This window comes from Biomphalaria glabrata, chromosome 4 (assembly GCF_947242115.1).
Source record: "Biomphalaria glabrata chromosome 4, xgBioGlab47.1, whole genome shotgun sequence".
In the NCBI taxonomy this organism is placed as follows: Eukaryota; Metazoa; Mollusca; class Gastropoda; family Planorbidae; genus Biomphalaria; species Biomphalaria glabrata.
In genome coordinates this window covers 54140077-54166697 of record NC_074714.1, presented here as the reverse complement: position 1 = coordinate 54166697, position 26621 = coordinate 54140077, and the positions used below count along the sequence as shown (strand labels likewise).

Below are 26621 nucleotides of genomic sequence, written 5' to 3'. Positions count from 1 at the left end.
TCCATGTTTCTAGTTAGGACGTTGGAAGATTTCCGAGACAAACTCGAGGCGATCACCTACATACAAAATATGACGTCTTTCCAACCCCAAACACTGCCTTGCCCGCTGGGAATGACAGCTTTTGATGACGTCATCGTCTGGTTTAAAGACGGCCGACCCATCGACGACCTCAAGGATGACGACAGCACATCTTTCGGACCAAAGAATGGACGTCAGTGACCCTATGAATAAATATATAAGATCCGTCAGGATCATTTTTTTTTAAACCAAGCTAAAGTTTCTTTTTCAGACGTTTTGTTTTATTTTGAACATTAGATATAGTGACGTCACATCCCTTTTTCTTTCTTCCCAGAACTCCCCAACAGCCTTGAACTTGACCTGAGCATACTGAAGAGAATAGGGGAGACTAGCCCGGTGTATCTCAAGCCTCCAATGCTCCAGGGAGAATACTGGTGTGAGATTTGGAGGAAAGCCCCTTTCCGTAGGATTCCCTCCAATAAAATCTACATCAAATTTACAGGTCAGAGGATGGAAAGCCAACATTTGTATTCATGTTTAATTAACAACTAAATGAATGTGTTGATATTACAGGGCATATGTGATGTTTTCTTTCTGGGGTGTTTACTTGCATGATTAAGACTAAAGGATAGTATATTATTAATAATAGTAATGGCAATGTCTTTAATGCCAAAGATTGATAATGAATACAGTGTCTCATATGACTATGCAAGCCCAGTTGGGACATGCATATGTTTCCACATTTCATGCAGTTGTTCACTAGGGATCTATTTAAGCTTTATGTTCGTCTTTTGAGCCTGTCTTCAACAGGTGTTTTTCTTTGGGTCTCAAACTGTCTCCAACTGTCTCTTTCAGAGTCCATCTGCTGCCAGTTACTTTTCTCCATACCAGTGAGGATGAAATGGCACCTCAGTTGATCTTAATGGAGCTTACAGGGGGAGGGATACATCTGTTAAGCTGTCCTCCTTTAATTTCCACCACAGAACATCGTCTTTGGCATGAGGTCGTCCCGCGTGCAGGATGAGGGTCCAGCCTATCGCATCTGTCCAATGATAATTGGTTCTTCTATACTGCCCACATTGGCCTCCAGCAGAGCATGGTTATTTGTAATGTAGTCTTGGCAACACCATCTCCTTACATTAGGATCGAAGATTGATATTACAGCTTTCAAGGGAGGTGGCAAAGGTAAAGGTGGACTCCTGTATCAATGCGATCTCTTCCATAATAAATACATGGACTTTGAGTTTGAAATTAAGGATGAGTGCAAGAGTGTCAGGAGGGTCGCGGGACACTGGTTTGGAACCCAAGGAGGACATGCACGGATGGAGAAAGGAGAATTTAAATTGAACCCTTGAATAGCAACGTTATTGGTTTTTTTTTTGGACCTGGGTCTGCTTAGTCATGCCAAATACTGCAGTCATCTTTATCTCCAAAGAAAAATTTAGCTTTATCATCATAGGAATCCTTAGGCCTTAGGCCTCTTTTCTTTGCCTCTTTTTTTTTTTGGCTTTATGTGCCTCTTTTATGGGCCGTCTTGCCTCTTTTGTGGGCTTTCGTTTTTCTTGTTTTTTTTTTTTTTATATAGGTTTTTATTTGTAAGTTCTAATAATTCACAAGTATTAAATCATAAACAATTGAAAAGTGATTTACCTAAAAATATAATAATAGTAATAGAAATATTATTTAATATCAAAGAAATACTACCTAACCATTGAAACCACTAGAGACAGAAAAATGATACAAGTATCCTCTACCCCAGAACAATGAACACAATATCAAATATTCCTGACCCCCAACACCCCATTTCTAGAATACTACCTGAGTATTTTGTACAAGTATATGAAAATCAAACTAAATAATTCTCTATCCTAGAATCCACTATTTTCCTAAATGTCAATTCTAAGTGATTAGAATCAATTAACTTAATATGTAGAGCATTGAGCAAGATAGCCCAAGTAAGATTCCAAATTAATGTTTTTTAATGATCATATGACATCCACAATTCAAGTTCTCAACAAATATATACAACTACAAAACTGTTTTAAATACGCTTTTAGGCATTAGCATACAGACACACAGAGAAATACGCAACGTCCAGTATTCATGTTTTAGCTGTCTTGAGTATAAAATTATGATCTCTTTTTATATTAAAATAGTTTAAATATCTATAACAATTCTATTTATATCAGTCATAGTTTAGAAAAAAAGAAATGCTCTTTCGCAGATGTGATCACTTTGAGAGGAGTTATCTTCACCGAGCCCATAAGCTATACGGACGCAGCCATCTTTAACCGGATGGGACAGAAAGTGGGCGTGCCCGCTGCCATGGAGATGCGTCTGTCAATCATGAACAAGAACATCACGAACTACTTGAGAGGTATCCTCCCCATCATCCGTGACGTCATCACCTCCATCAAGAGTGTCAGGTCAGTTTGGGTCGCCAGCCGACTTTTGCTTGGGCGAAATGTCTCAATTCTGTTGCCAGAATATGTTTCAATCTGTGTTGACGCAAGCCTGTGTACCTGTCATGAACTTCAAGCCTGTTTGGTTGACGCAGAATGCCTTGTCCTGATATGTGGTTTGCTGTGAAAATGTTAACTAGAGTGAGGTCTTCAACTTCTAGAATTGGTTACTTGTTTCAGAATAGCAAAGATTATCTCAGGGAATTCCCGAAATTGAGCTAGAGAGTATGTTTGTTTAACAGGTTTCGTAGGTTCCTTTAGAATGAAGATTATTCAATCTTTACCTCCTGTCCTAACCTCCTGTCTTAAACTCCTGTCTTAAACTCCTGTCCTAACCTCCAGTCCGACTGCGGGTGATAGAAATAGACAGGGTTCGACCTAGGATATAAGGTAACACATTTCACATGACCAGACATCTATCCAATGTACCTCATTCACCAATCGTAAACAAACATCACCTGATAATATTGATAAAACAACGGAAAAAACGTATCACGTGACAGCCTTAGTGTATTACGTAATTTGTATAGAAGCTATAGAGAATCAAGTGGCTTATTGGTGTTTGTTTACGATTGGTGAATGAGGTCCATTATGATCTAATTATTTCGAAAACAATGATTCGAAAAACTATTTAAATATGGAAGAGGATTGCTTAGTAATAAGTTCGTTAGTTTGGCCATATTTCTTGTAAATCTATAAATAACACGTCAAGAAAACGTCTGCTGAGTTTGCCAAATTGGCTAATGTCAAATACAAACATCTATACTAAATACAACACCACAATAATCAGATTGATTTTTTTTTTTTAATTTAGTGCCGATGAGGGCCAGTCTGAGTTTGTGACCTACATCTCGACCTCTACTGGTGACCTTCCGCCCCACATGCGGGGTAATGTGGCCGACCTCTACTTGTCAGCGTTCTTTGAAGCCCTGGTCTTGAATGAGGACGTCATCAGAACTGAGTGGAATCTGACTCTCCCTTTGATCAGGGCCGTGTCCGTATCCATGACAGGTGGGTTTCAAGAGCCTCCTGCTGAGGTTTGTAATATACGGCCCATACTCCCTAAAAACTCAAGAAAGTGTACTCACTAAAGCTCTTGAACACAACTCTATTAAAAAAAAGTATAATTAGGAGCTGTCACGTCATGTGCGCTTCATGGTCTCAAGAGAAGTGTAAACGGAACCGGAAATTGCGTTGCTAGTAGCATGAAAATAGTACGTAACGAAAAAAATATAATATAGTTCGAATAACTCTTCACTAATTGGTTGTTATCTCCGTGCATAAAAAGACACAAGGGAAATAACTATTATAATGACATAGAAAAACAATACAATGGTTTCCTCCCTTAGATGTATGTTTTTACTTAACACTTAGAAATATTTTTTTTTATTATCTCGGTAAAATATAATAAATATTTATTTTTAGACTTATGCCCAGAGAAGACCCTGGTAGACCCCAAGACCAACTTCAGTGCCACATTTCCAAGCACACCAGTCAACACGCAGACATACAGCAGGGATTACTGCAGTAAGTTTTAAAACTTAGATTTAGGTTTAATTTATATTTCTCCTGTTCTGTTACTTCTGTTACTAGTCATAGAAAAAGGCTAAACATCATCTTTCCTCATACATCTTTAGCTTCACCTTCTAAACATCATCTTTCCTCATACATCTTTAACATCACCTTCTAAACATCATCTTTCCTCATACATCTTTAACTTCACCTACTAACATCATCTTTCCTCATACATCTTTAACTTCACCTACCAAACATCATCTTTCCTCATACATCTTTAACTTCACCTACTAAACATCATCTTTCCTCATACATCTTTAACTTCACCTACTAAACATCATCTTCCCTCATACATCTTTAACTTCACCTACTAAACATCATCTTCCCTCATACATCTTCAACTTGACCTCATCTTCCCTCATACATCTTCAACTTGACCTCATCTTCCCTCATACATCTTCAACTTCACCTCATCTTCCCTCATACATCTTCAACTTGACTTCATCTTCCCTCATACATCTTCAACTTCACCTATCTGTCGAAGCGTTGGGGCACCATACAAGATCTGTTGAGCGTCTCTCTCTCTGTGTTATCATGATGGGCGCCTATGAAGTTTTTACATCCAGGTTCAAACATTATTTTTTCCCCAGATAATGCATATTCCGGTAATGCTTACTGCAAAGGTAACTTACAGACTGGTGCTTACTGGGATTCTTGGACCATCTCGCAGTCTTGTCTCTTGTTGAACGTGTCAGCGCCTGTGCCTGGCAGCGCCCTCAACGGTCCAACCAATGGAAGAGTTACGAACACGTCAGCTGATGGGGCCAGCACTAAGCTTCCCAATGTTATAACAGTGCCAGACTCGGCCATGTTAGACCCAGACAGCGTAAGTTGTATAAACAGATCCATCACTTGCTGAGTTCCATCTCCTGATGGGCCCCATCACATGTTGTATCTTATCACTTGTTGTATCTTATCATATGCTGTATCTTAGCACTTGTTGTATCTTTTCACTTTTTGTATATTATCACTTGTATATTATCACTTGTTGTATCTTATCACTTGCTGTATCTTATCACTTGTATCTTAACATTTGCTGAAAATTATCAGCTGTTGTGTCCCACCACTTTTATCTTATCACTTGTTGTATCTTATCACTTGTTGTATCTTATCACTTGTGCCCCATCACTAGTTGTATCTTATCACTTGTTTCTTAACATTTGTTGAAACTTATCAGCTGTTGTATCCCACCACTTTTATCTTATCACTTGTTGTATCTTATCACTTGTGCCCCATCACTAGTTGCATCTTATCACTTGTTGTATCTTATCACTAGTATCTTGTCATTTGTTGTATCTTATCCCTGGTATATTATCACTTGTTGTATCTTATCACTTGTTGTGCTCCATCACTTGTTGTATCTTATCACTTGTTGTATCATATCCCTGGTTGTATCCTATTGGTAGTTGTGTCTTATCACTTGTTGTATTTTATCACTTGTATCTTATCACTTGTTGTATCTTATCACTTGGTGTATCTTATCGACTGTTGTATCTTATCGACTGTTGTATCTTATCACTTGTAGTAAATTATCACATGTTATCACTTGTCGCAAGACATCAAGTGACCGCAACCAGGTCAAAGGTCAATCGTAGGATATATTGCTTTGATGTGAATAGTAGCAATAGTGCCCACTGAAGTAAATTTTAGCCCTAAACCTGAAAGTCTGGGTTTTGTTTTCTTTTGCATCTTTTTAAATCTACTCTCATATATTTTTTTGCGAGTTCAAAGTCCTTTTTTTAGTGTCATTAAATTTCTTGGGATTTCTAAGTTTTTCCTTTTACATGTGTTGCCTAAATACATAGCTGTCTGTCTATCAGTCTGTCCGTTTTTCTGTCTGGTACAAAATTTATGCACAGTTATTCAATAGAATAATAAAAAAAAAAAAAAAAAAACCCAATGATTTCATCAATCAGTCGAAATTAATAAATCTTGTGTTATATTATATATAGAGAAAAACTCAGCAGGCTAAGGGGGAGATTTGCTTTATGTAGAAATACAATATTTAAATGTTTGTGTAAAGTATATCTAAGACTGTAAGTATATTAGTTACTGTTAAAGGTCGTTTTGTAACAGTTATCGTATCTTATATAATGCAGACGTTACTTCAAAAAAAAAAAAGATGATTACGTCTTTAATCATGCATATTAACCAATGACCTAAATTCTGCCAAGTCAATGGTTTTCCTGACTGACTCAGGCAACCCATTCCATGATCTAATAGGACTAGGAAAGAAGGAGTGTTTGTACAAATTTGTCCTAGCATATGGAACAAGAAATGTGCCTTAATCTTTGTGTCTTTCTGAGTATTTTATTAAATTTTGTTTTTGTATTTGAAGATTATGGTTCAGTGTTTTATGTATAATTGCTACTTTACTTTTGAGTCTTCTATCCTTAAGGCTTTCTAAATTTAGTGATTTTACTAAAGGTGTTACTCTAGTCAAATGTGAATATTCGTTTGTTATGAATCTCACTGCTCTATTTTGTGTCTGTTCCAGTTTCTTAATGTTTTCTTGACTTCAGGGCTCCCAGAGTGAGTAGTGCATATACTATTATTGGCCTAACCAAGGCTAAATAACATTTTAGTTTTATGTTCTTATTTGATTTGTGTTATGTTCTTGAAACCATTAAAAACTTTGTATAGGATTTGCTTATTAACATTCTCTTATTCTCTTATTCTCCATTTTCACAATGAATTACCCGTCTACAAAAATGCACTGACTTGCATAAATTTAGTTAGTGTCACTGTCATTGAAAAGTATCATATAACAAAGTTTTAAAACAAGACAGTTTGTAGCAGTCTCCCTTCACTCAATATAATTTTTTTCAGCCTTTTTTTTTTCCCCGCTGAACTGATAATTCAAAGTGGTTGATCTGTCCCCAGGTAAAACCGCAAGTGGATGACGTGTCCACATCTGTTGACCTACTTACGCAAGTACTCAATCAGACCACCAATCTGACGGACCTGGACATCCACACGGTGGCACACTTGGTCAACAATATAGCCTCGGTCAACGTGCCCCCACGAGAGGTCAGTAGTCCTACTGTCCCTGGTGTAGACTTCTGCCTTGTTGTTCGTCTGCTTCTTGACGTCCATTATTCTTTTCTTCTTTTTCGCCTCTTCTTCTTCTTCTTCTTCTTCTTAGCAAGCTAAGTACTGCAGAGCTGAAAGTCCGGTAAATCTGTGCAATAATAATAAACAATAAAACTGTGTTTTCAGACAAACTCGTAGGTGGCACCATTTGGACTGCCTTAGTAGTAAGCAGTATAGGTCAAGGGGCAGACTTTTAAACCATTTTTGTTAATCAAAAAAACAAAAAACAAAAAAAACAAAACAAAAAAAAAACAAAAAAAAAAACGATTCACTTTCAAATGATATAAAGTGAAATCGGATTTTTATTAGTGCTTTTAGCTTTTGAGATCGAAACGTGACAGACTGACAGACTGACGGACAGACCACACATTAGTAAAAGCGATTTTCCTCTTTCTGGAGCCGTAAAAATGGCTGAACGTCAACATTAACTTTGCAGCATTTAAAGGGAGTTCCCTTGGTGTGGTCACGTGATCTACTTTCGAGATTTATAGAATCTGTCTTATGGGGCAATAAATGTGTCGTTTGAGGCAATAAATCAGTCTTATGAGGCAATAGAGTCTGACTGAGAGTTAGTTAAGGTTCTAAAGGGTTTGAGTCACTGACCAATACTCTACCTGGCAATGCAAGTAGAGTAAATACAGCATTTTACAGGGAATATTTTTATTTTCAAGGCAGTGGCGTAGCTAGGAATTTGCCATCATTTTGGGGGCCTGGGGTGGGGAGGGGGCTTGACCTCTTTTGGGGCCCCCTGCATTTTGCGTAATATTTAGTATTTAATGTTAAAAACACTCATTTAGGGGGTCCCTTCTCAAGTGGGGGGCCCCTTCTCAAGTGGAAGCCCAGGGCACCTTTCTCATTCTCCCCCACCTTAGCTACGCCTCTGTTTCAAGGTCTCTGTCTTCAGTCAGTTATAGAATGAAACCGAAACTTCTGCCTGTGGTGTTTACTTAGTAAAATATTTATTCCCTTGCAATTTTTACCCAAAGTCTTTTCTAAATGTATCAAGTTGGAGCACCACAACTACAAGCCCAGCAAAAACACCATAAACAACAATAACAATAGTAGCCTACCACAACAACAACATTAACAACAATAACATCGAAAGCAACAACAATAATAATAACAGTAACACAATAATAATAATAAGTATTATCTTTGATTCCTAAGATTAATGAGGAATTCAGTATTTACCTTGGCTACGCAGCCACCAACTGTAACCTGCATATTTTGCCTCAGCATCACATCAAACACACCAACAATAACAGCAGCACAATTACTACGTCAACAACAAGAATAACGACTACATCATAATAACAGTACCTCAAGGACTACATCTACCACAAATTTACCACAAGAACGACACCAACATTGCTACAACAACAGTGACAGCAAAAAACATAGAGTCCAAATTTCGTGAATTTTTATTATATAATTCTTCCAGAAAAACTTCTAACTACGTGTGAACACCGGACGTTCAAATAAAGAACACCATTTTGACATCATAATTTCACTAACAAACACTTCAATGAAAATGTTCCCTATATACAGTCTGCTATTGAGCTATTTTAAAACAAACAACATCTAAACAAATTCTCTAAAGATCACATCCTAGTCTCGCGATCAATTGTACCTTTAAAAAGTTAATTTACTTCTCACTGAGACATCAACTGCTATCATAATGAACTGTTTAGACATGCCTAGAACTAGTCACAGTTGCATCCTCTCAGCCAGTCCGTTGAAATAGTATCATCGAATCAACGTTATCAATACTTCAAGAATCCTGTTTGCAGAACAAGATACAAACACAGGTTGATAAATCGAGCCTATTTTCTTTTATGTCGCATGAAAAGGATTGGGGGCTAATTTTATCCATATCTTCCGCCAAAACATTCACTTAAAACACCAAACACATTTTTTTTTTAATTTAAAAAGTGTTTATGGCATACCTTAATTTGTTTGCACTTTTCATTATCCTGTTTGTTACAATGATGTTGTGAAGATGTTGTGAAGATGTTGTGATGATGTTGTGAAGGTGTTGTGATGATGTTGTGAAGGTGTTGTGATGATGTTGTGAAGGTGTTGTGATGATGTTGTAACGGTGTTGTGATGATGTTGTGATGATGTTGTGAGATTGTATGTGAGAGACGTTACCTGTACAAGCATATATATATATATATATATATATATTTGTTTTACCAGACAGACAAACAGACAGACAGAGTAAGCTTTGTAAGAAAAAAAAACACAGAACCAAGTTAATGCTTTTTACTGACTTTTTTTGTGGTAAAGATCCATGACTTGTATAATAGAGATCTATTATTTGTGTGGTAGAGATCCATCGCTTGTGTGGTAGAAATCCATGACTTGAATGGTAGAGATCAATGACGTGTGGTAGAGATCCATGACTTGTGTGGTAGAGATCCATGACTATCGTGATAGAGATCCGTGATTTGTGTGGTAGATATCCATAACTTGTGTGGTAGAACTCCACGTTTTGAGTGATATAGATCCATCGTTTGTGTGGTAGAGATCCATTGCTATTGTTGTAGAGATCCATGATTTGTATACTAGAGACCTGTTGCCTGTTTGGTAGAGTACAAAAGTCTACTACTTTTTCACTTACACTCAGACTTTAAATTATTTCATATCTTTACAAAGGACTATAAAGGCATATTTATATTTAAAAAAAAAAAAAGGCTTATCTTATCTTAACCCCCTTCTCGTATAAGTGAATACTTGAATTACGCCAAGTTGTTTAAACAGAACAGGTCAAGTGTGAAACTTCCTCTATGTTAATGTATTTCTTTAAACTTAAAGGTTTGAACTAAGTCCACTGGGTTATCTCTCTTGTCATTGACTACACAACTAAACTCTGGTGGTTTCATCCACTATGGGAGTTATGGGGCGTAACTCTGTATAGTTTAGTTTCTTACAGCAGTACTTCTTGACTCTTATCGGAGTTATCTCTCTTAGTGTGCTGAGACTCCCACTCGTACAAAGCATTATTAGACCAAAACCAATAACAATAAAGATACTGATCTTATTCATGGTAAACACGGTAAACCAGCTACAAAGACTAAATAACTTCGAAAAACCTAAGTCTAGGTGTTATAGAAATGAAATTTTATTATGAAATCCCCATATTGAGGAAACTATTTTAAAAATCGGGAGTGTCTCTCAAACTTTTGGGGTGGTGCCCCCCCCCCAGCCACATGTGAGCCTGGATGAGCTCTGTAGACTCCCAAAGTGTGGCCCCAGAAGTTTTTTTGTAATTGTAATGAAAATATAAAACAAAAAACTTACAGGCATTATAAAAAAAAAAGTCCACTGAACCATAATTTACACATGAAATAAAAACAGAAACAAAATAAACCTCATAAAATATCCAGAAAGACACAAACATAGAAGCACTTTACTTATTCCATATGCTAGGACCAATTCGTACAGGTGCTCCTTCTTCCCTAGTGCCACTAGAAAATGGAATGGGTTGCCTGAGTCAGACAGGAAAACCAACGAATTGGCAGAGTTTTGTCTCGAATCAAAATACACTCACAGGTTGTGACGTTAATACGTGTAGGACCTGATTTTCTCTTTTGAAGAAACGTCTGTAATTTATAAGATAAGAAGATAACAAAGGCCACTAACTCTTCTACACACCAAGGCACTACTCCAGCTCTAACTCTCCCACCCCCATTATCTATATCTCCCCTATTCTCCCAAATTGTCCAGGATTCTTCCCAATTCTGCCCTATTGTCCAGTATTCTCCCCTATTCTCCCCAATTGTCCAGGATTCTCCCCTATTCTCCCCAATTGTCCAGGATTCTTCCCAATTCTCCCCAATTGTCCAGGATTCCCCCCAATTTCCCCAATTGTCCAGGATTCTCCCCTATTCTGCCATATTGTCCAGGATTCTCCCCTATTCTCCCCAATTGTCCAGGATTCTCCCCTATTCTCCCCAATTGTCCAGGATTCTCCCCTATTCTCCCCAATTGTCCAGGATTCTTCCCAATTCTCCCCAATTGTCCAGGATTCCCCCCAATTTCCCCAATTGTCCAGGATTCTCCCCTATTCTGCCCTATTGTCCAGGATTCTTCCCACTTCTGCCCTATTGTCCAGGATTCTCCCCTATTCTCCCCAATAGTCCAGGATTCTTCCCAATTCTCCCCAATTATCCAGGATTCTCCCCTATTCTGCCCAATGGTCCAGGATTCTCCCCTATTCTGCCCAATTGTCCAGGATTCTCCCCTATTCTCCTCAATTGTCCTGGATTCTTGCCAATTCTGCCCTATTGTCCAGGATTCTTCCCAATTCTGCCTATTGTCCAGGATTCTCCCTTATTCTGCCCAATTGTCCAGAATTCTCCACAATCCTCAATACATGGCTGTTCGATAGTGATATTTGCGTTGATGATGAATATTTCACTAATTGAATCAATGTCTTAGTTCAACTATCACGATGTCTTAATGACTTGGCGTAATTGATAGGTTTTTACACCAAGCTCTAGGTTTGTTATCCCGTGTTCACCCTCTGTGAACGAGAAAGTGGCAAACTAAAACCCCCTAAGGACGCTAGAAGGAAATTAAAGCTCGAGATCTTTTTAAAGGAATTCGGTTCCTTCCCTTTATATTCAAATGGGCGAGTCATCCATCCAAGGGAGTTAACTCTTTTACAAGAGAGATAACTTTGTAAATGATTTTGAACATGTAACTGAAGGAAAGAAATAGAACTATGGGACAGTGAAATATTTAGGTATACACGTTGTCCAGCCTTCTGAATTATTTTGTGATGGATCACAGTTCAGCCAAGGTGCCTGCTGATCAGTAGATGTCGAGATGCAACTCTAGAAGTTAATCCTACCTTACTCTCGATGTGTTAACTCTCACATATAACTTCTCAAGCCATCACGGTAACCACTCTGCTAGTGAAGAGCTTATGAGAGTTTATGTTATCCCCAAAACTCAGATGCGGCTCCACCAGGCCCGCCCATGGACATAAAAATGCATGTCTTTTAGATATTTCTATTACCCATGATATTTAATTCCATTAATACAGCAACATACTAGCAATCTCCCAAAGACATCGATACCATGCCAAGAGGAGATCCATTAAAACCACAACACCGAAAACCCTAGCAACAACACACCAACAAACCGATTTACAAAACTCCAACATCACACAGACAAAACTAAGACACAACTAGAGTCCAGGTATTACAGCGGAGGATGGAGTGAACTTTTCTAGTGGCTTGTTTACTTTGAAGTGAAAACATTCAATCTTCTCTCCCCTGCGGCTTCTGTTAAGTCGCTGGGTCTACACACCCATCTACACACCAACCTATTGCAACATCAGCATGTCAAGACGTTCGTGTAGAGCTCTTGCTATTAATTTGTTTATTTTCTGACTAAAAGGCTAATATTTTTCTAACATAATTAAAATCAAACTATTTTTATTTTTGTATTTTTTTTTGGTAAACATTTTGGATTAAAACTCTTTCCCTCCGTAATTATTTCCACGTTTTGAAGTTCTTCATTTTGCTCATGACTAGTTCACTCCCCTTTTATGATTGGGCTTGTATAGTTTTGTTGTTCGTTATCAGAAAATGTTTTATTTGGTCTAGAATTTAAGGAGAGTTCATTCTCTTTTTATATAATTCAAAGTCAAGTTAAAAAAAAATTAAACATTAATTTATTTAATGAGGTCAAAATCAACGATGGTATCGTTGATTAGGAGAGAAAGAGTTCATGCTCCTTCAAAGCTGCCAGTGTATCATTTTAATTTTATATGTACCCTTTACAACTTATTTAAAAAGTGGTCCGCGTGTATGTGCATACTTAAGTAGAAAAACTTAAGGTTATGTTATTAAATGACCATAAGTGGCTCTTACATATCTAAGATTATTAAACACAGTGTACCCGATACCGAACATAAAGATCCATCCGCATTAGCGTGAGCTATGTCACTATCGAATGTAGTCGTATCGAGTAATTTTGTAATTTCTCATCTTCTTGTAAACGTGGTTTATATGTATGCGCATAAAATGTCAAGAAATACAAACGATACTTCTTCTGCTTGGCAGGCTGTAAAATCGGCTTTAATAGTTGTTCCCCCTTCCCCCCCCCCCTCTTAATTTTTTTTTTTTTTTTTTTTAGTTGCACAACCGCCTTGATATATTAAGTTACAACTACATCTCCAGGTTGGTCAAATGTTGATTCAGACGGTAAACAAGATTTTGGACGCCCCACCGGAAGTGCTCTTAAAAGCCGAGGAGGAGAGCCACGCCCCGTCAAGGTAGGTAACTCTAAATATTTAACTCTCCCCCACTGACAGTCTAGGTGGCGCTGTTTGTGTTACGTTGAGTGTCAGCCTTCGCAGTTTGCAAATGAGATTGGGAGCAGGACGCACGAGAGTGGTAGAACTTGCTTTTTGTTTTATAATTAGAACCTCAAGATAAGAGACAGAGAAGGACAACAACTGAGTAAACGAGAAAGAGAGAGAGAGAGAAAGGAGAGGTGGAACAAGGCCGGCCTTAGATAATTGGAGGCCCTATGCAAAGAGAATTTAGGGGCCTCGAATGGAAAAAAAAATGAAACTGCGAAAAAAAAAATTAAATTGCGAAATTTATTTAAAACGTGCCTTATGTAGTGTTTCCCTGCAACATCAATAATTAAGTTACTATCTTTACAAATGGACCAAAGCCCCTATGCTGGACTTCGACGATATATAGTTAGTTTATTGGCAAATCTGGGCAGGCAGGCACCATGATTTTTTATTCTTGATTTGAGGTCTTACAAGTAAAGTTCCCCTTTTAAAACTTGCGATGTGTGGGGCAGATGATGTAAAGGTCATCTGTATCTTTGGCCTATCTTGGATCGCATGGTCTGAAAGGGAAGCTATTTTACTTTGGCAAATATTTAGACTTAGATTTAGACAAACTTTAAACTTAAATTTTGACTTAAACTCTGTGTTGTTATGAATCTTCTTCTCAATAGCACCCCACGGGCAACAAGATTTACACTGTTTAGACAAAGACTTAGGCTCTCACTTAATTAAGAGAACTTAAATGAAATACTTGTAATGTATGCAGGACCTGTTGTTGAAGTCTTGATTTCTATTGGCTTTACCACAAAGTTCACGGTTCAAGGTCACAAAGCGGGAGATAGGAGCGATTTCCCCAAAAAAACAGTCTTACAATCTTAATAACAGAATGTACCATCGTGATTCTTTTTCATTAGACACAGGAAGTAGCATCTTGACGTAGGTCCCAGAAATAGATCCTATCAACAAAATATTTTGTTTATCGTTTGGTCTGTCTTCATGTCCTGATACCTGTTTTGAGTTCAAAATATGTAGGTCTATATGTCATCGCATGTAGGCCTAAATGTCTAAGTACATAGGCCTATATGTCAATGTGCATAGGCCTATATTTCAATGAGTGTAGGCCTATTTTGTGTCAGTGTGTTAAGGTCTATATGTCATTATGTGTACACCTAGGTGTCAGTGTTTTAAGGTTTAAATGTCATTGTGTGTACACCTAGATGTCAGTGTTTTTAGGTCTATATGTCATTGTGTGAACACCTAGGTGTCAGTGTTTTAAGATTTTAAATGTCATTGTGTGTACACATATATGTCAGTGTTTTAAGGTCTATATGTCATTGTGTGTACACCTAGATGTCAGTGTGTTAAGGTCTATATGTCATTGAGTGTACACCTAAATGTCAGTGTTTTAAGGTCTATATGTCATTGAGTGTACACCTAAATGTCAGTGTTTTAAGGTCTATATGTCATTGTGTGTACACCTATATGTCAGTGTTTTAAGGTTTATATGTCATTGTGTGTACACCTATATGTCAGTGTTTTAAGGTCTATACGTCATTGTGTAAACACCTATATGTCAGTGTTTTAAGGTCTAAATGTCATTGTGTGTACACCTATATGTCAATGTTTAAAGGTCTATATGTCATTGTGTGTACACCTATATGTCAGTGTTTTAAGGTCTATATGTCAGTGTGTGAACAACTATATGTCAGTGTTTTAATGTCTATATGTCATTGTGTGTACACCTATATGTCAGTGTTTTAAGGTCTATATGTCATTGTGTGTACACCTATATGTCAGTGTTTTAAGGTCTATATGTCATTGTGTGTACACGTATATGTCAATGTTTTAAGGTCTATATGTCATTTTGTGTACACCTATATGTCAGTGTTTTAAGGTCTATATGTCATTGTGTGTACAACTATATGTCAGTGTTTTAAGGTCTATATGCCATTGTGTGTACACCTATATGTCAATGTTTTAAGGTCTATACGTCATTGTGTAAACACCTATATGTCAGTGTTTTAAGGTCTATATGTCATTGTGTGTACACCTATATGTCAATGTTTAAAGGTCTATATGTCATTGTGTGTACACCTATATGTCAGTGTTTTAAGGTCTATATGTCATTGTGTGTACAACTATATGTCAGTGTTTTAAGGTCTATATGCCATTGTGTGTACACCTATATGTCAATGTTTTAAGGTCTATACGTCATTGTGTAAACACCTATATGTCAGTGTTTTAAGGTCTATATGTCATTGTGTGTACACCTATATGTCAATGTTTAAAGGTCTATATGTCATTGTGTGTACACCTATATGTCAGTGTTTTAAGGTCTATATGTCATTGTGTGTACAACTATATGTCAATGTTTTAAGGCCTATATGTCATTGTGTGTACACCTATATGTCAGTGTTTTAAGGTCTATATGTCAGTGTGTGAACAACTATATGTCAGTGTTTTAATGTCTATATGTCATTGTGTGTACACCTATATGTCAGTGTTTTAAGGTCTATATGTCATTGTGTGTACACCTATATGTCAGTGTTTTAAGGTCTATATGTCATTGTGTGTACACCTATATGTCAATGTTTTAAGGTCTATATGTCATTTTGTGTACACCTATATGTCAGTGTTTTAAGGTCTATATGTCATTGTGTGTACAACTATATGTCAGTGTTTTAAGGTCTATATGCCATTGTGTGTACACCTATATGTCAATGTTTTAAGGTCTATATGTCATTGTGTGAACAACTGTATGTCAGTGTTTTAAGGTCTATATGTCATTGTGTGTACACCTAATTGTCAGTGTTTTAAGGTCTATATGTCAGTGTGTGTACACTTATATGTCAGTGTTTTAAGGCCTATATGTCATTGTGTGAACACCTAATTGTCAGTGTTTTAAGGATGTCAGTGTGTGAACAACTATATGTCAGTGTTTTAAGGTCTATATGTTATTGTGTGAACACCTATTTGTCAGTGTTTTAAGGATATCAGTGTGTGTACACATATATGTCAGTGTTTTAAGGTCTAAATATCATTATGTGAAAACCTAAATGTCAGTGTTTTAAGGATGTCAGTGTGTGAACAACTATATGTCAGTGTTTTAAGGTCTATATGTCATTGTCTGAACAACTATATGACAGTGTTTTAAGGTCTATATGTCTTTGTGTGAACACCTATATGTCAGTGTTTAAATGGTGTCAGTGTGTGTACACATATATGTCAGTGTTTTAAGGTCTATATGTCATTGTGTGTACACCTATATGTCAATGTTTTAAGGTCTATATGTCATTGTGTGTACACCTATATGTCAGTGTTTTAAGGTCTATATGTCATTGTGTGTACACCTATATGTCAATGTTTTAAGGTCTATATGTCATTGTGTGTACACCTATATGTCAGTGTTTTAAGGTCTATATGTCATTGTGTGTACACCTATATGTCAATGTTTTAAGGTCTATATGTCATTGTGTGAACAACTATATGTCAGTGTTTAAAGGTCTATATGTCATTGTGTGAACACCTATTTGTCAGTGTTTTAAGGTCTGTATGTCATTGTGTGTACACCTAATTGTCAGTGTTTTAAGGTCTATATGTCAGTGTGTGTACACCTATATGTCAGTGTTTTAAGGCCTATATGTCATTGTGTGAACACCTATATGTCAGTGTTTTAAAGTCTATATGTCATTGTGTGAACACCTAATTGTCAGTGTTTTAAGGATGTCAGTGTGTGTACACATATATGTCAGTGTTTTAAGGTCTAAATATCATTATGTGAAAACCTATATGTCAGTGTTTTAAGGATGTCAGTGTGTGAACAACTATATGTCAGTGTTTTAAGGTCTATATGTCATTGTGTGTACACCTATATGTCAGTGTTTTAAGGATGTCAGTGTGTGTACACATATATGTCAGTGTTTTAAGGTCTATATGTCATTGTGTGAAAACCTATATGTCAGTGTTTTAAGGTCTATATGTCATTGTGTGAAAACCTATATGTCAGTGTTTTAAGGCCTATATGTCATTGTGTGAAAACCTATATGTCAGTGTTTTAGGGATGTCAGTGTGTGTACACATATATGTCAGTGTTTTAAGGTCTATATGTCATTGTGTGTACATATATATGTCAGTGTTTTAAGGTCTATATGTCATTGTGTGGACACATATATCAGTGTTTTAAGGTCTATATGTAATTGTGTGTAGTACACCTATATGTCAGTGTTTTAAGGTCTATATGTCATTATGTATACACATATATGTCAGTGTTTTAAGGTCTATATGTCATTGTGTGTACACATATATGTCAGTGTTTTAAAGTCTATATGTCATTGTGTGTAAACCTATATGTCAGTGTTTTAAGGTCTATATGTCATATGTACACATATATGTCAGTGTTTTTCTATATGTCATTGTGTGTACACCTAGATGTCAGTATTTTTAAGGTCTATATGTCATTGTGTGTACAACTATATGTCAGTGCAAATGTAGACACAGAACGTAAGTTGATGCTGGTTTCCCCGTCATTTCAAGTCAATACTTTCACTGATACTTTAGTGATACTTTCACTGATACTTTAGTGAAACTTTCACTGATACTTTAGTGATACTTTCACTGATACTTTAGTGATGCTTTCACTGATACTTTAGTGATACTTTCACTGATACTTTAGTGATACTTTCAATGATACTTTCACTGATACTTTCACTGATACTTTAGTGTTACTTTCACAGATACTTTAATGATACTTTCACTGATACTTTAGTGATACTTTCACTGATACTTTAGTGATACTTTTACTGATACTTTAGTGATACTTTCACTGATACTTTAGTGATACTTTCACTGATACTTTCACTGATACTTTAGTGATACTTTCACTGATACTTTAGTGGTACTTTCACTGATACTTAAGTGATACTTTCATTGATACTTTAGTGATACTTTCATTGATACTTTAGTGATACTTTCACTGATACTCTAGTGGTACTTTCACTGATTTTTTAGTGATACTTTCACTGATACTTTATTGATACTTTCACAGATACTTTAATGATACTTTCACTGATACTTTAGTGATACTTTCACTGATACTTTAATGATACATTTACTGATACTTTAGTGATACTTTCACTGATACTTTAGTGATACTTTCACTGATACTTTAGTGATACTTTCACTGATACTTTCACTGATACTTTAGTGATACTTTCACTGATACTTTAGAGGTACTTTCACTGATACTTAAGTGATACTTTCATTGATACTTTAGTGATACTTTCATTGATACTTTAGTGATACTTTCACTGATACTCTAGTTGTACTTTCACTGATACTTTAGTGATACTTTCACTGATACTTTAGTGAAACTTTCACTGATACTTTAGTGATACTTTCACTGATACTTTAGTGATACTTTCAATGATACTTTAGTGATACTTTCACTGATACTTTAGTGATACTTTCACTGATACTTTAGTGATACTTTCAATGATACCTGCACATCGAAATGTTGGTTGTTGCTAGAAATCTGGGATTGACATCTAGGTAGTTAACACGGTCTCACGTGTAGGCGTACGTTACCTGTAGAACTACAAGCACTTGTAAATTGCTTCTTTAGTGGAGCATACAGAAAATTTTGTATTAAACAAGCGTAAAAAATGCATATAGATTAGTATAACGGCATTAGTGTTATTAACTATATAGACGATATTTGAGCTTGATTTCTACAAAGCTTAAATCAACTCTCTTTCGGTCTTGAATTATTTTTGCACATTTTTTCTCCCATTCTCGGATCAAGCCAAAATAATTGTCCTTCACTGTCGATGTTACAAAAATCAATATAAAAATATTAACACATTAGGTAATCAGTTAGTGGTAATTAATTAATTTAATTTTGTTCTATTTCGAAAAAGAGGAGATACAGCTTGCCACGTTGAGAGATATGGAATCAATTCGACGGCCCTCTCCACTCTCTCAATATAAGCTTTGTTTTTAAAAAAGCATTTGTTTCAATATACTCAAATATCAGGGCCGTCCTGTGGGAGCTTTGAGCTAGGATGTAATGATCTTCTCAAGATTCTAAAAAAATATCCGGAAAAAAAAAACTACCTCCTACTGTAACCTGTCTCTTGGCTTACGTAGTAGAGGCAGTGGCGTAGCTAGGATGGGGGGGGGAGGAGGGGGGAGAATTTGAAAATCCCCCCGGGCCCTCACTTGAGAGGGTTTTTTACATTAAAAATTTAAATATTACGCAAAATGAAGGGGCCCAAAAAAGAGGTCAAGTCGCCCAGACGATGGAAAATTCCTAGCTACGCCCCTGAGTAGAGGTGCTGTGACAGTTCGCGTAACCAAATCCCTCCATTTTTCCCAGTCAGATGTTCTTAGCAGGATCTAAAGACAGCGGCCGGTCCATTCTTTTACGTAATCTAGCCAACTTTTCTTTGGGCGACTCTTTCTTCGTGTTTCCACCTCTGTATCTTGAATATAACCAAATCAGCTTAGATTTCATTTCTTCGCAAATACTTACTTAGTATTAGATCCTCCCGCGCCGTTCGGTGCATTAGGTGGCAAGCTGTCTCCATAAAGATCTGTCACTGGAAAAGTCTGAAGCCTCTTCCCACCTGGTGTCCACTGTTCTGAGGTCCTCCAGGAAAGTGTGGCGCCGAGTTGTGCGAGAACGTCCCTGTTGGCGCCTTCCTCGTATTGGCCTCTAAGTCATTCACATATACATGCATTAAGCAACTGAAAGAAAACTTGTACACTTCTAGACCGTGACCTCCTCTATGTCGAAGGTGCCGTCTAGACACGTTCAAGGGGAGATAAACTATCAGACACAACTCTCTTTGCTGCTGACTTACTTCCCTTTCTCCGAGTCCCTCGCTTACGTTCCTCCCCAGCAGTCATTTTCTTAACATCTCCCTCTGTGGCCCCCCCACTTCCTCTTGAGTTTTCCAGATTATCACGAACTCCAGTACCTAGAAATATTGATTCATTGTTGTCTTTTGATTAGCGCGGTGTCCATACGTCCTTGAACAGCTAAAAATAACTGAAACCAAACAGTCAGAATATTGAAATGATTGCTGCAGATAGTTGCTGCTGTATTGAGCACGGTCTGATAATAAGCGTTACTTTTTAAAATTTATTTATAGTTTAAAGTTGGTTACTTGTAACTTTCATTTGAATGTTTATAATAATATAAGTTAGATCTAGATATTGTTGTTTTCTTTGGTCGTTAGATACTGGCTTCAATAACTTTTGGCTTATTTTGAGATATTTCATGTATTCACTGCTGAAAATCTTGAGTCAATCATTCTTGACATTAAGATATATAAAAACAAATGCGTTAAAACACTTTATTTTGTATCACTATCATCGAATCATTCATGCTCTTTTTTTTTCTTTCTTTCTTTCTCTCACTTTCTATCTGTCTTTCATTCTCTCTCTCCCATTTTATGTCTTGGTTTCACTCTCTCTCTCTTTCTTTCTCTCTCTCTCTCTCTCTCTTTCTTTCTCTCTCTCTCTCTCTCTCTTTCTTTCTCTCTCTTTCTTTCTCTCTCTCTCCCTCTCTCTCTCTCTTTATTTCTCTCTCTCTCTCTCTCTCTCTTTCTTTCTCTCTCTCTCCCTCTCTCTCTCTCTTTCTTTCTCTCTCTCTCTCTCTCTCTTTCTTTCTCTCTCTCTCTCTCTCTCTTTCTTTCTCTCTCTCTCTCTCTCTCTTTCTTTCTCTCTCTTTCTTTCTCTCTCTCTCCCTCTCTCTCTCTCTTTATTTCTCTCTCTCTCTCTCTCTCTCTTTCTTTCTCTCTCTCTCCCTCTCTCTCTCTCTTTATTTCTCTCTCTCTCTCTCTCTCTCTTTATTTCTCTCTCTCTCTCTCTCTCTCTCTCTTTATTTCTCTCTCTCTTTATTTCTCTCTCTCTCTCTCTCTCTTTATTTCTCTCTCTCTTTATTTCTTTCTCTCACTCTCTCTCTCTCTCTCTCTCTTTATTTCTCTCTCTCTTTCTTTCTCTCTCTCTCTCTCTCTCTCTTTATTTCTCTCTCTCTCTTTCTTTCTCTCTCTCCCCCACTCTCTGTCCACCTCTCATTTTCTCTGTCTCCCATTTGCGCGTAAAATATCATATACCTTTAAAAAAAAACCCAGCTTATTAACACTTCATTATATTGTACATCGGATAGGCCTACACCTAAAAGCTAGTTATTGATAGTTTTTTTTTCCGCCATAAATGCCTCCACGTAAAAGTCGGCAATAATCGATTGACAAAAAGATTCATTTAGCATTCTGAAAGCCTACCAACTAGATATACTTTTATTCTTTTCTTTTTCTTTTCAATAACTTAGTAATCGATCTATTTTCTGATGTATTCTTTTTTTGCTCCCCAAAAAGGTCAGATTTTTACCGACTTTCTATGTGACGTCAGAACGTACTATATGTCTAGCCTACGTCTATCTGACCAGGTAGTTAACATCAGTCGGACTCCCAGCCCAATTACTTTTTTTTTTTTTTGGCAGGGAAGGGGTGTGGATGAAAATGTTTTGAGTAGATTTCATTGAATGTAGATGTAGACCTAGATCTCAGTAGAACTAACTGGTATTGATTAGTATCTATTATACGTTTCCACACCACGCATGTATGGAAGATTGACAAGATTGTGTGTTACTAACATTGTTACTAACAAAAAAAGGATGTAGTTATATCTTTGAATGCCCCTTCCTAATCCACCTTAGGCAGACTCTACTTCCACTACAGCCCAACATAACCAACACCCTGTACGGCAGTGCTGAACAACTGAAGAAAACAGCACACTATTTTTCATTGGCACAGTCTGCAAAAGAGCTCACAGCTCAGCAGCAATAAAGCTGGCTAGAAGAAGAAGAAGAAGAATGTAGTTATACATGATCCCTTCGATTAAAATCTTTAGAAAAACGTCTACCATCCTTTTTTTTTCTAAAACATTTACTGTCTTACTGTATAACCGGATACCATACAGTACAGTTAACAGTGTCGTAGAAGGAATAGATGTCCTACGGGCGTTTGTGTTAGCATCAGACGCCTCGACTGGCTTTGCCATGTTCGAAGAATGCCAGTAGGTCGACTTCCACAAGACATTCTGTATAGCGGTCTAGCAGAAGGCAGGAGAGCCGCTGGTCGCCCACTTTTACGGTATACGGATGTATGCAAACGCGACATGAAGCTCTTCAAAATCGACACTAGCAGCTGGGAAAAAGTGGCACTGGATAGATCCACATGGAGAGAGAGCATAAAGGAATTGTCTCGGATTGTAGATGTCATACACAACAGTAGTAAAAAGAAGGGTGAAAATGCAAAGGCGCCTGGTGATTACAGATGCCCAACCTGTGACTGCAGCGGTGTATTAAGGATTGGCCTCTTTAGCCACACAAGAAGTTGCAAAGGGAAAAGATAGTCTCTCGAGACGTAAAATGCCGCAAAAAAATGAATAGAAGTAGGTCTGTGCAGTGGGACCAAGATTTTGTAAGTAAAGAATAAATTGCGTGATAGGAGTAGATGTACAGGCTGGACTAGAGCACACTGGCAGTGTGTATTATCTCCCTTGACATCTCAACATACTGCTAAAAAAGTCACGTGGTCGTCACAACAATAAAGTTCTAGGCTAGCCTTACACTGACCAGTTTGTTAGACTCAGTCAGACACACTTTTTTTAGGGGGGGGGGGAGGAGGGGACAGGGAGGGTTGTGGATGAAAATGAAACATTTTTTTTCTCTCGAGCTGGTTATCCTAAAGCTTTTTACAAAGTTTATATCAACTCACTGTCTGTCTGGTCAAAAGTTTGTACACGTTATTTCTCCCACACCCAATCTCGGATCAAGCTGAAATTTTGCGCAATGGACCTCATTCACCAATCGTAAACAAACAACATTTAGCCACGTGGTGCTCTATCTCTTCTATATAATTTACGATCTCATGTTTAATTCATGATGGTTGTCACGTGACAGTTTATTTCGTTGTTTTATCAATGAGATCACGTGACTAAATGTTGTTTTCTTACGATTGGTGAATGAGGTCCATTATTTCCTGCACCCGAAGAGACAAGAATCAGTAAATATCAATATTGGTAATTAATTATTATGTTTGGTATCTCGAACAAGGGAAATAAATTGTACTTGACTGATGTGGGGGTAGACTGGAACGTTTGTATATTACGTAACAGTTGAAAGGGGGAGGGGGGTATACAAATTTGTTACGAATTTGTTACAAGGGGGGAGGGGGGCTCTGAAGATTTGTTACGTAACAAAAAAATATTTTAAAATGAAATAACAAAAACTTTTTATTTTTTAGATCGTTTTGTCGTTGTAACTCTCGTGTTTATGTTTGTTATGTTATTGCGAGAGGCAGGAAAATATGTAGGTCGCAACTGGGTCCGCATAGTCATGTGAATCACTGCACGCATCCTTAATCTTATGGAATCGAAGACATCGCTATTATTATTACCTCAGCGCCATGAGCCTACATTATGTTTGTTAACATATACAGTGGTCCCTCTAACGTAGGGTGATGGTATATTTTTCAACCATTTTTTTTTGGAGGGGAGATTTTCTACGCTTAATTCCCGACTTTTCGAAGGGCCGGATTGAACCACGTCGCGGTCCGGATATGCCCCGCAGGCCGTATTTTGGGCATCACTGATGTACAGTATTGAGGGAAAAAATGAACACTTCATCGTCATAGAAGTCGTAACGTTTCCCATCATGTCTATAGACGCCAGGAAGAAACATGTAATTTTGGGTAAATGATAATTAACAAATAAGTCTTTTTGTAAATTAGAGTTTTCTTGTTATGTTACTCAAGGGAAAAAAAGAGGGGGGGGGGTAAATATAAATAGTTTCTAAGCATTTAAATACAAAATGGTAAAATGCTTACTATTAAAACTTTTTATGCAGAAGTTAAAATATGTCTATAACTCAAATGTGAACAGCTATCGGGGTTTCCCTAAAAACTGTTACCTCCAGTTATAATCTCATCAGAGTCAATCCATAGCTAAAGTACAAGTTAAATAGGTCAATTTGTCAGCGTCAGTCCAGCCCTATCTTCTGCGCGCCCTTAAGATGTTCTTGACGTGACCATTTTCGGCCTCCTAATGATATCTTCACATCTAACAGGCTTAGAGGTGTGTAATGTCTGTCTGTGTAATTGCCGTGTGTTTGATTAATAGCCGTGTGCATAGCGTCGTTTACAAACATGGACTTATGTAGCTCTGTTAACTCCTTCTCTCCGTAATTATTTACCACATTCTGGAGGAATCAACGTTGGTATCGTCAGTTAGGAGAGAAAGAGTTAAAACCATCCCACATCCTTCTTTCCCCCACGTCATAGGAATAAAACATCGGACTAACAAACACTCCATCCAGGGCCGGCCTTAGATTATTGGTGGCCCTAGGTGAAGTGAATTCGGTGGCCCCAAAATAAAATCTTCTTATCTTATATAACACAGACGTTACTTCAAAAAAGAAGATGATTACGTCTTACGCGTCATGCATTTAGTCATGCATATTAATCAATGACTTAAATTCTGTTAAGTCACTAGTTTTCCTGGCTATCTCAGGCAGCCCATTCCATGCTCTAATAGCACTAGGGAAGAAGGAGTATTTGTACAAATTTGTCCTAGCATATGGGACGAGGAATGAGCCTTTATCTTTGTGTCTTTCAGAGTATTTTATTAAATTTTGTTTTTGCATTTGAAGATTATGGTTCAGTGTTTTATGTATAATTGCTACTTTACTTTTAAATCTTCTGTCCTGAAGGCTTTCTTAATTTAGTGATTTTACTAAAGGTGTTACTCTAGTCAAATGTGAATATTCGTTTGATTACCGCATTAATGAACGTATCGCTAAGATGGTGGAAGGGATGGGCCGGTTAAAATTAACGGTTGGTTGTGAAAGGTCACATGATTGATTCCATTTTCGACTAATGTTTTTTTTTTTTTACCATTAGATTTTACGACAGATATTTCCTTTGACCGTCTTGTAATGGCGCATGACCTATGACCTTTATCAAAGAGAGGCTCAGTGAACAGAATGTAATGACGTGCTTGTGTTTGCCTTTAGATGTGTATGTAGGCGAGTGGGTGAGAGAGAGAGAGAGACAGAGAGAGAGAGAGAGAGGAAATGGGACAAGGGGTGGGTAAAAAAACAAAGTATTGATGTTAACACTAAAAATGTACTATTCATGAGTCATCCCTAAAAAAAAAAAAGTCAAACGCCGAACTAGACTCAGCTATGGCCAAATTTCGATTCACGGTGCCCCCGCTGCGGGGGAAGAAGTGGAAACCGTGCCTCATATTCTGTTTGACTGCCCCAGACTTGCTGATCTCCGTCTCGACAGGTCTGGGAAACCCACAATTCTCGACCTGAATGGCGACATTTATGCACTACGCAAGACAGCAGGGTTTCTGTCCAGAGCTTTTGCAAGAGAGGATTTGAGCCTCTCAAGCCCTCACTCTAATGGAGTTTGATGATGATGATAATGATTGTTCAGTAATATTCCTTAAACATTGGAGTACGAAAGACGGATTCTATAACATCGACCCCCCAAGACATAATACGGTTTAGTTGAACCGAGACCAACCATTATAGAAGGCCTTAACACTGACCTACAACGTCAAAACATATGTGTGGGTAGTTTAGACCAATAGTTTTGTTGCCGCATGTCAGTACGACGTGGTAAGGGGCTATTCTACTAAAGTGCCCACAGGTTATGACGTTGCAGGTCAGTAATGAGGCCTTCTGTAACAATGGGTCTCGGTTGAACGTTTATTTACATTTGTTCTACATTTATATGTCTCGCACCGAAGGCTTTTCATTGTATCACAAACATAGTCATGGTACGTATATCTTATCTTATCTTATACGATACAGACGTTACTTCAAAAAAGAAAATGATTTCGTCCTACGCGTCACGCATTTATTCATGCATATTAACCAATGACCTAAATTCTGCCAAGTCACTGGTTTTCCTGACATGCTCTAATAGCGCTAGGGAAGAAGGAGCATTTGTACAAATTTGTCCTAGCATATGGAACGAGGAATGTGCCTTTATCTTTGTGTCTTTCTGAGTATTTTATTAAATTTTGTTTTTGTATTTGAAGATTATGGTTCAGTGTTTTATGTATGATTGCTACTTTAC

General features: G+C 37.4%; 1 protein-coding gene across 1 annotated transcript in view; it reads left to right on the top strand.

The window, feature by feature from the left end:
• The window catches only part of LOC106076242 (uncharacterized), a 153789-nt gene that overhangs the window by 45990 nt on the left and 81178 nt on the right, over window positions 1–26621 (top strand). Inside the window, exons 10-17 of the mRNA XM_056025552.1 lie at window positions 14–211; window positions 353–520; window positions 2243–2444; window positions 3295–3491; window positions 3906–4007; window positions 4646–4881; window positions 6939–7085; window positions 13343–13437. Coding sequence (XP_055881527.1) covers window positions 14–211; window positions 353–520; window positions 2243–2444; window positions 3295–3491; window positions 3906–4007; window positions 4646–4881; window positions 6939–7085; window positions 13343–13437 — 1345 coding nt within the window. The remainder of the gene's footprint in view (window positions 1–13; window positions 212–352; window positions 521–2242; window positions 2445–3294; window positions 3492–3905; window positions 4008–4645; window positions 4882–6938; window positions 7086–13342; window positions 13438–26621) is intronic.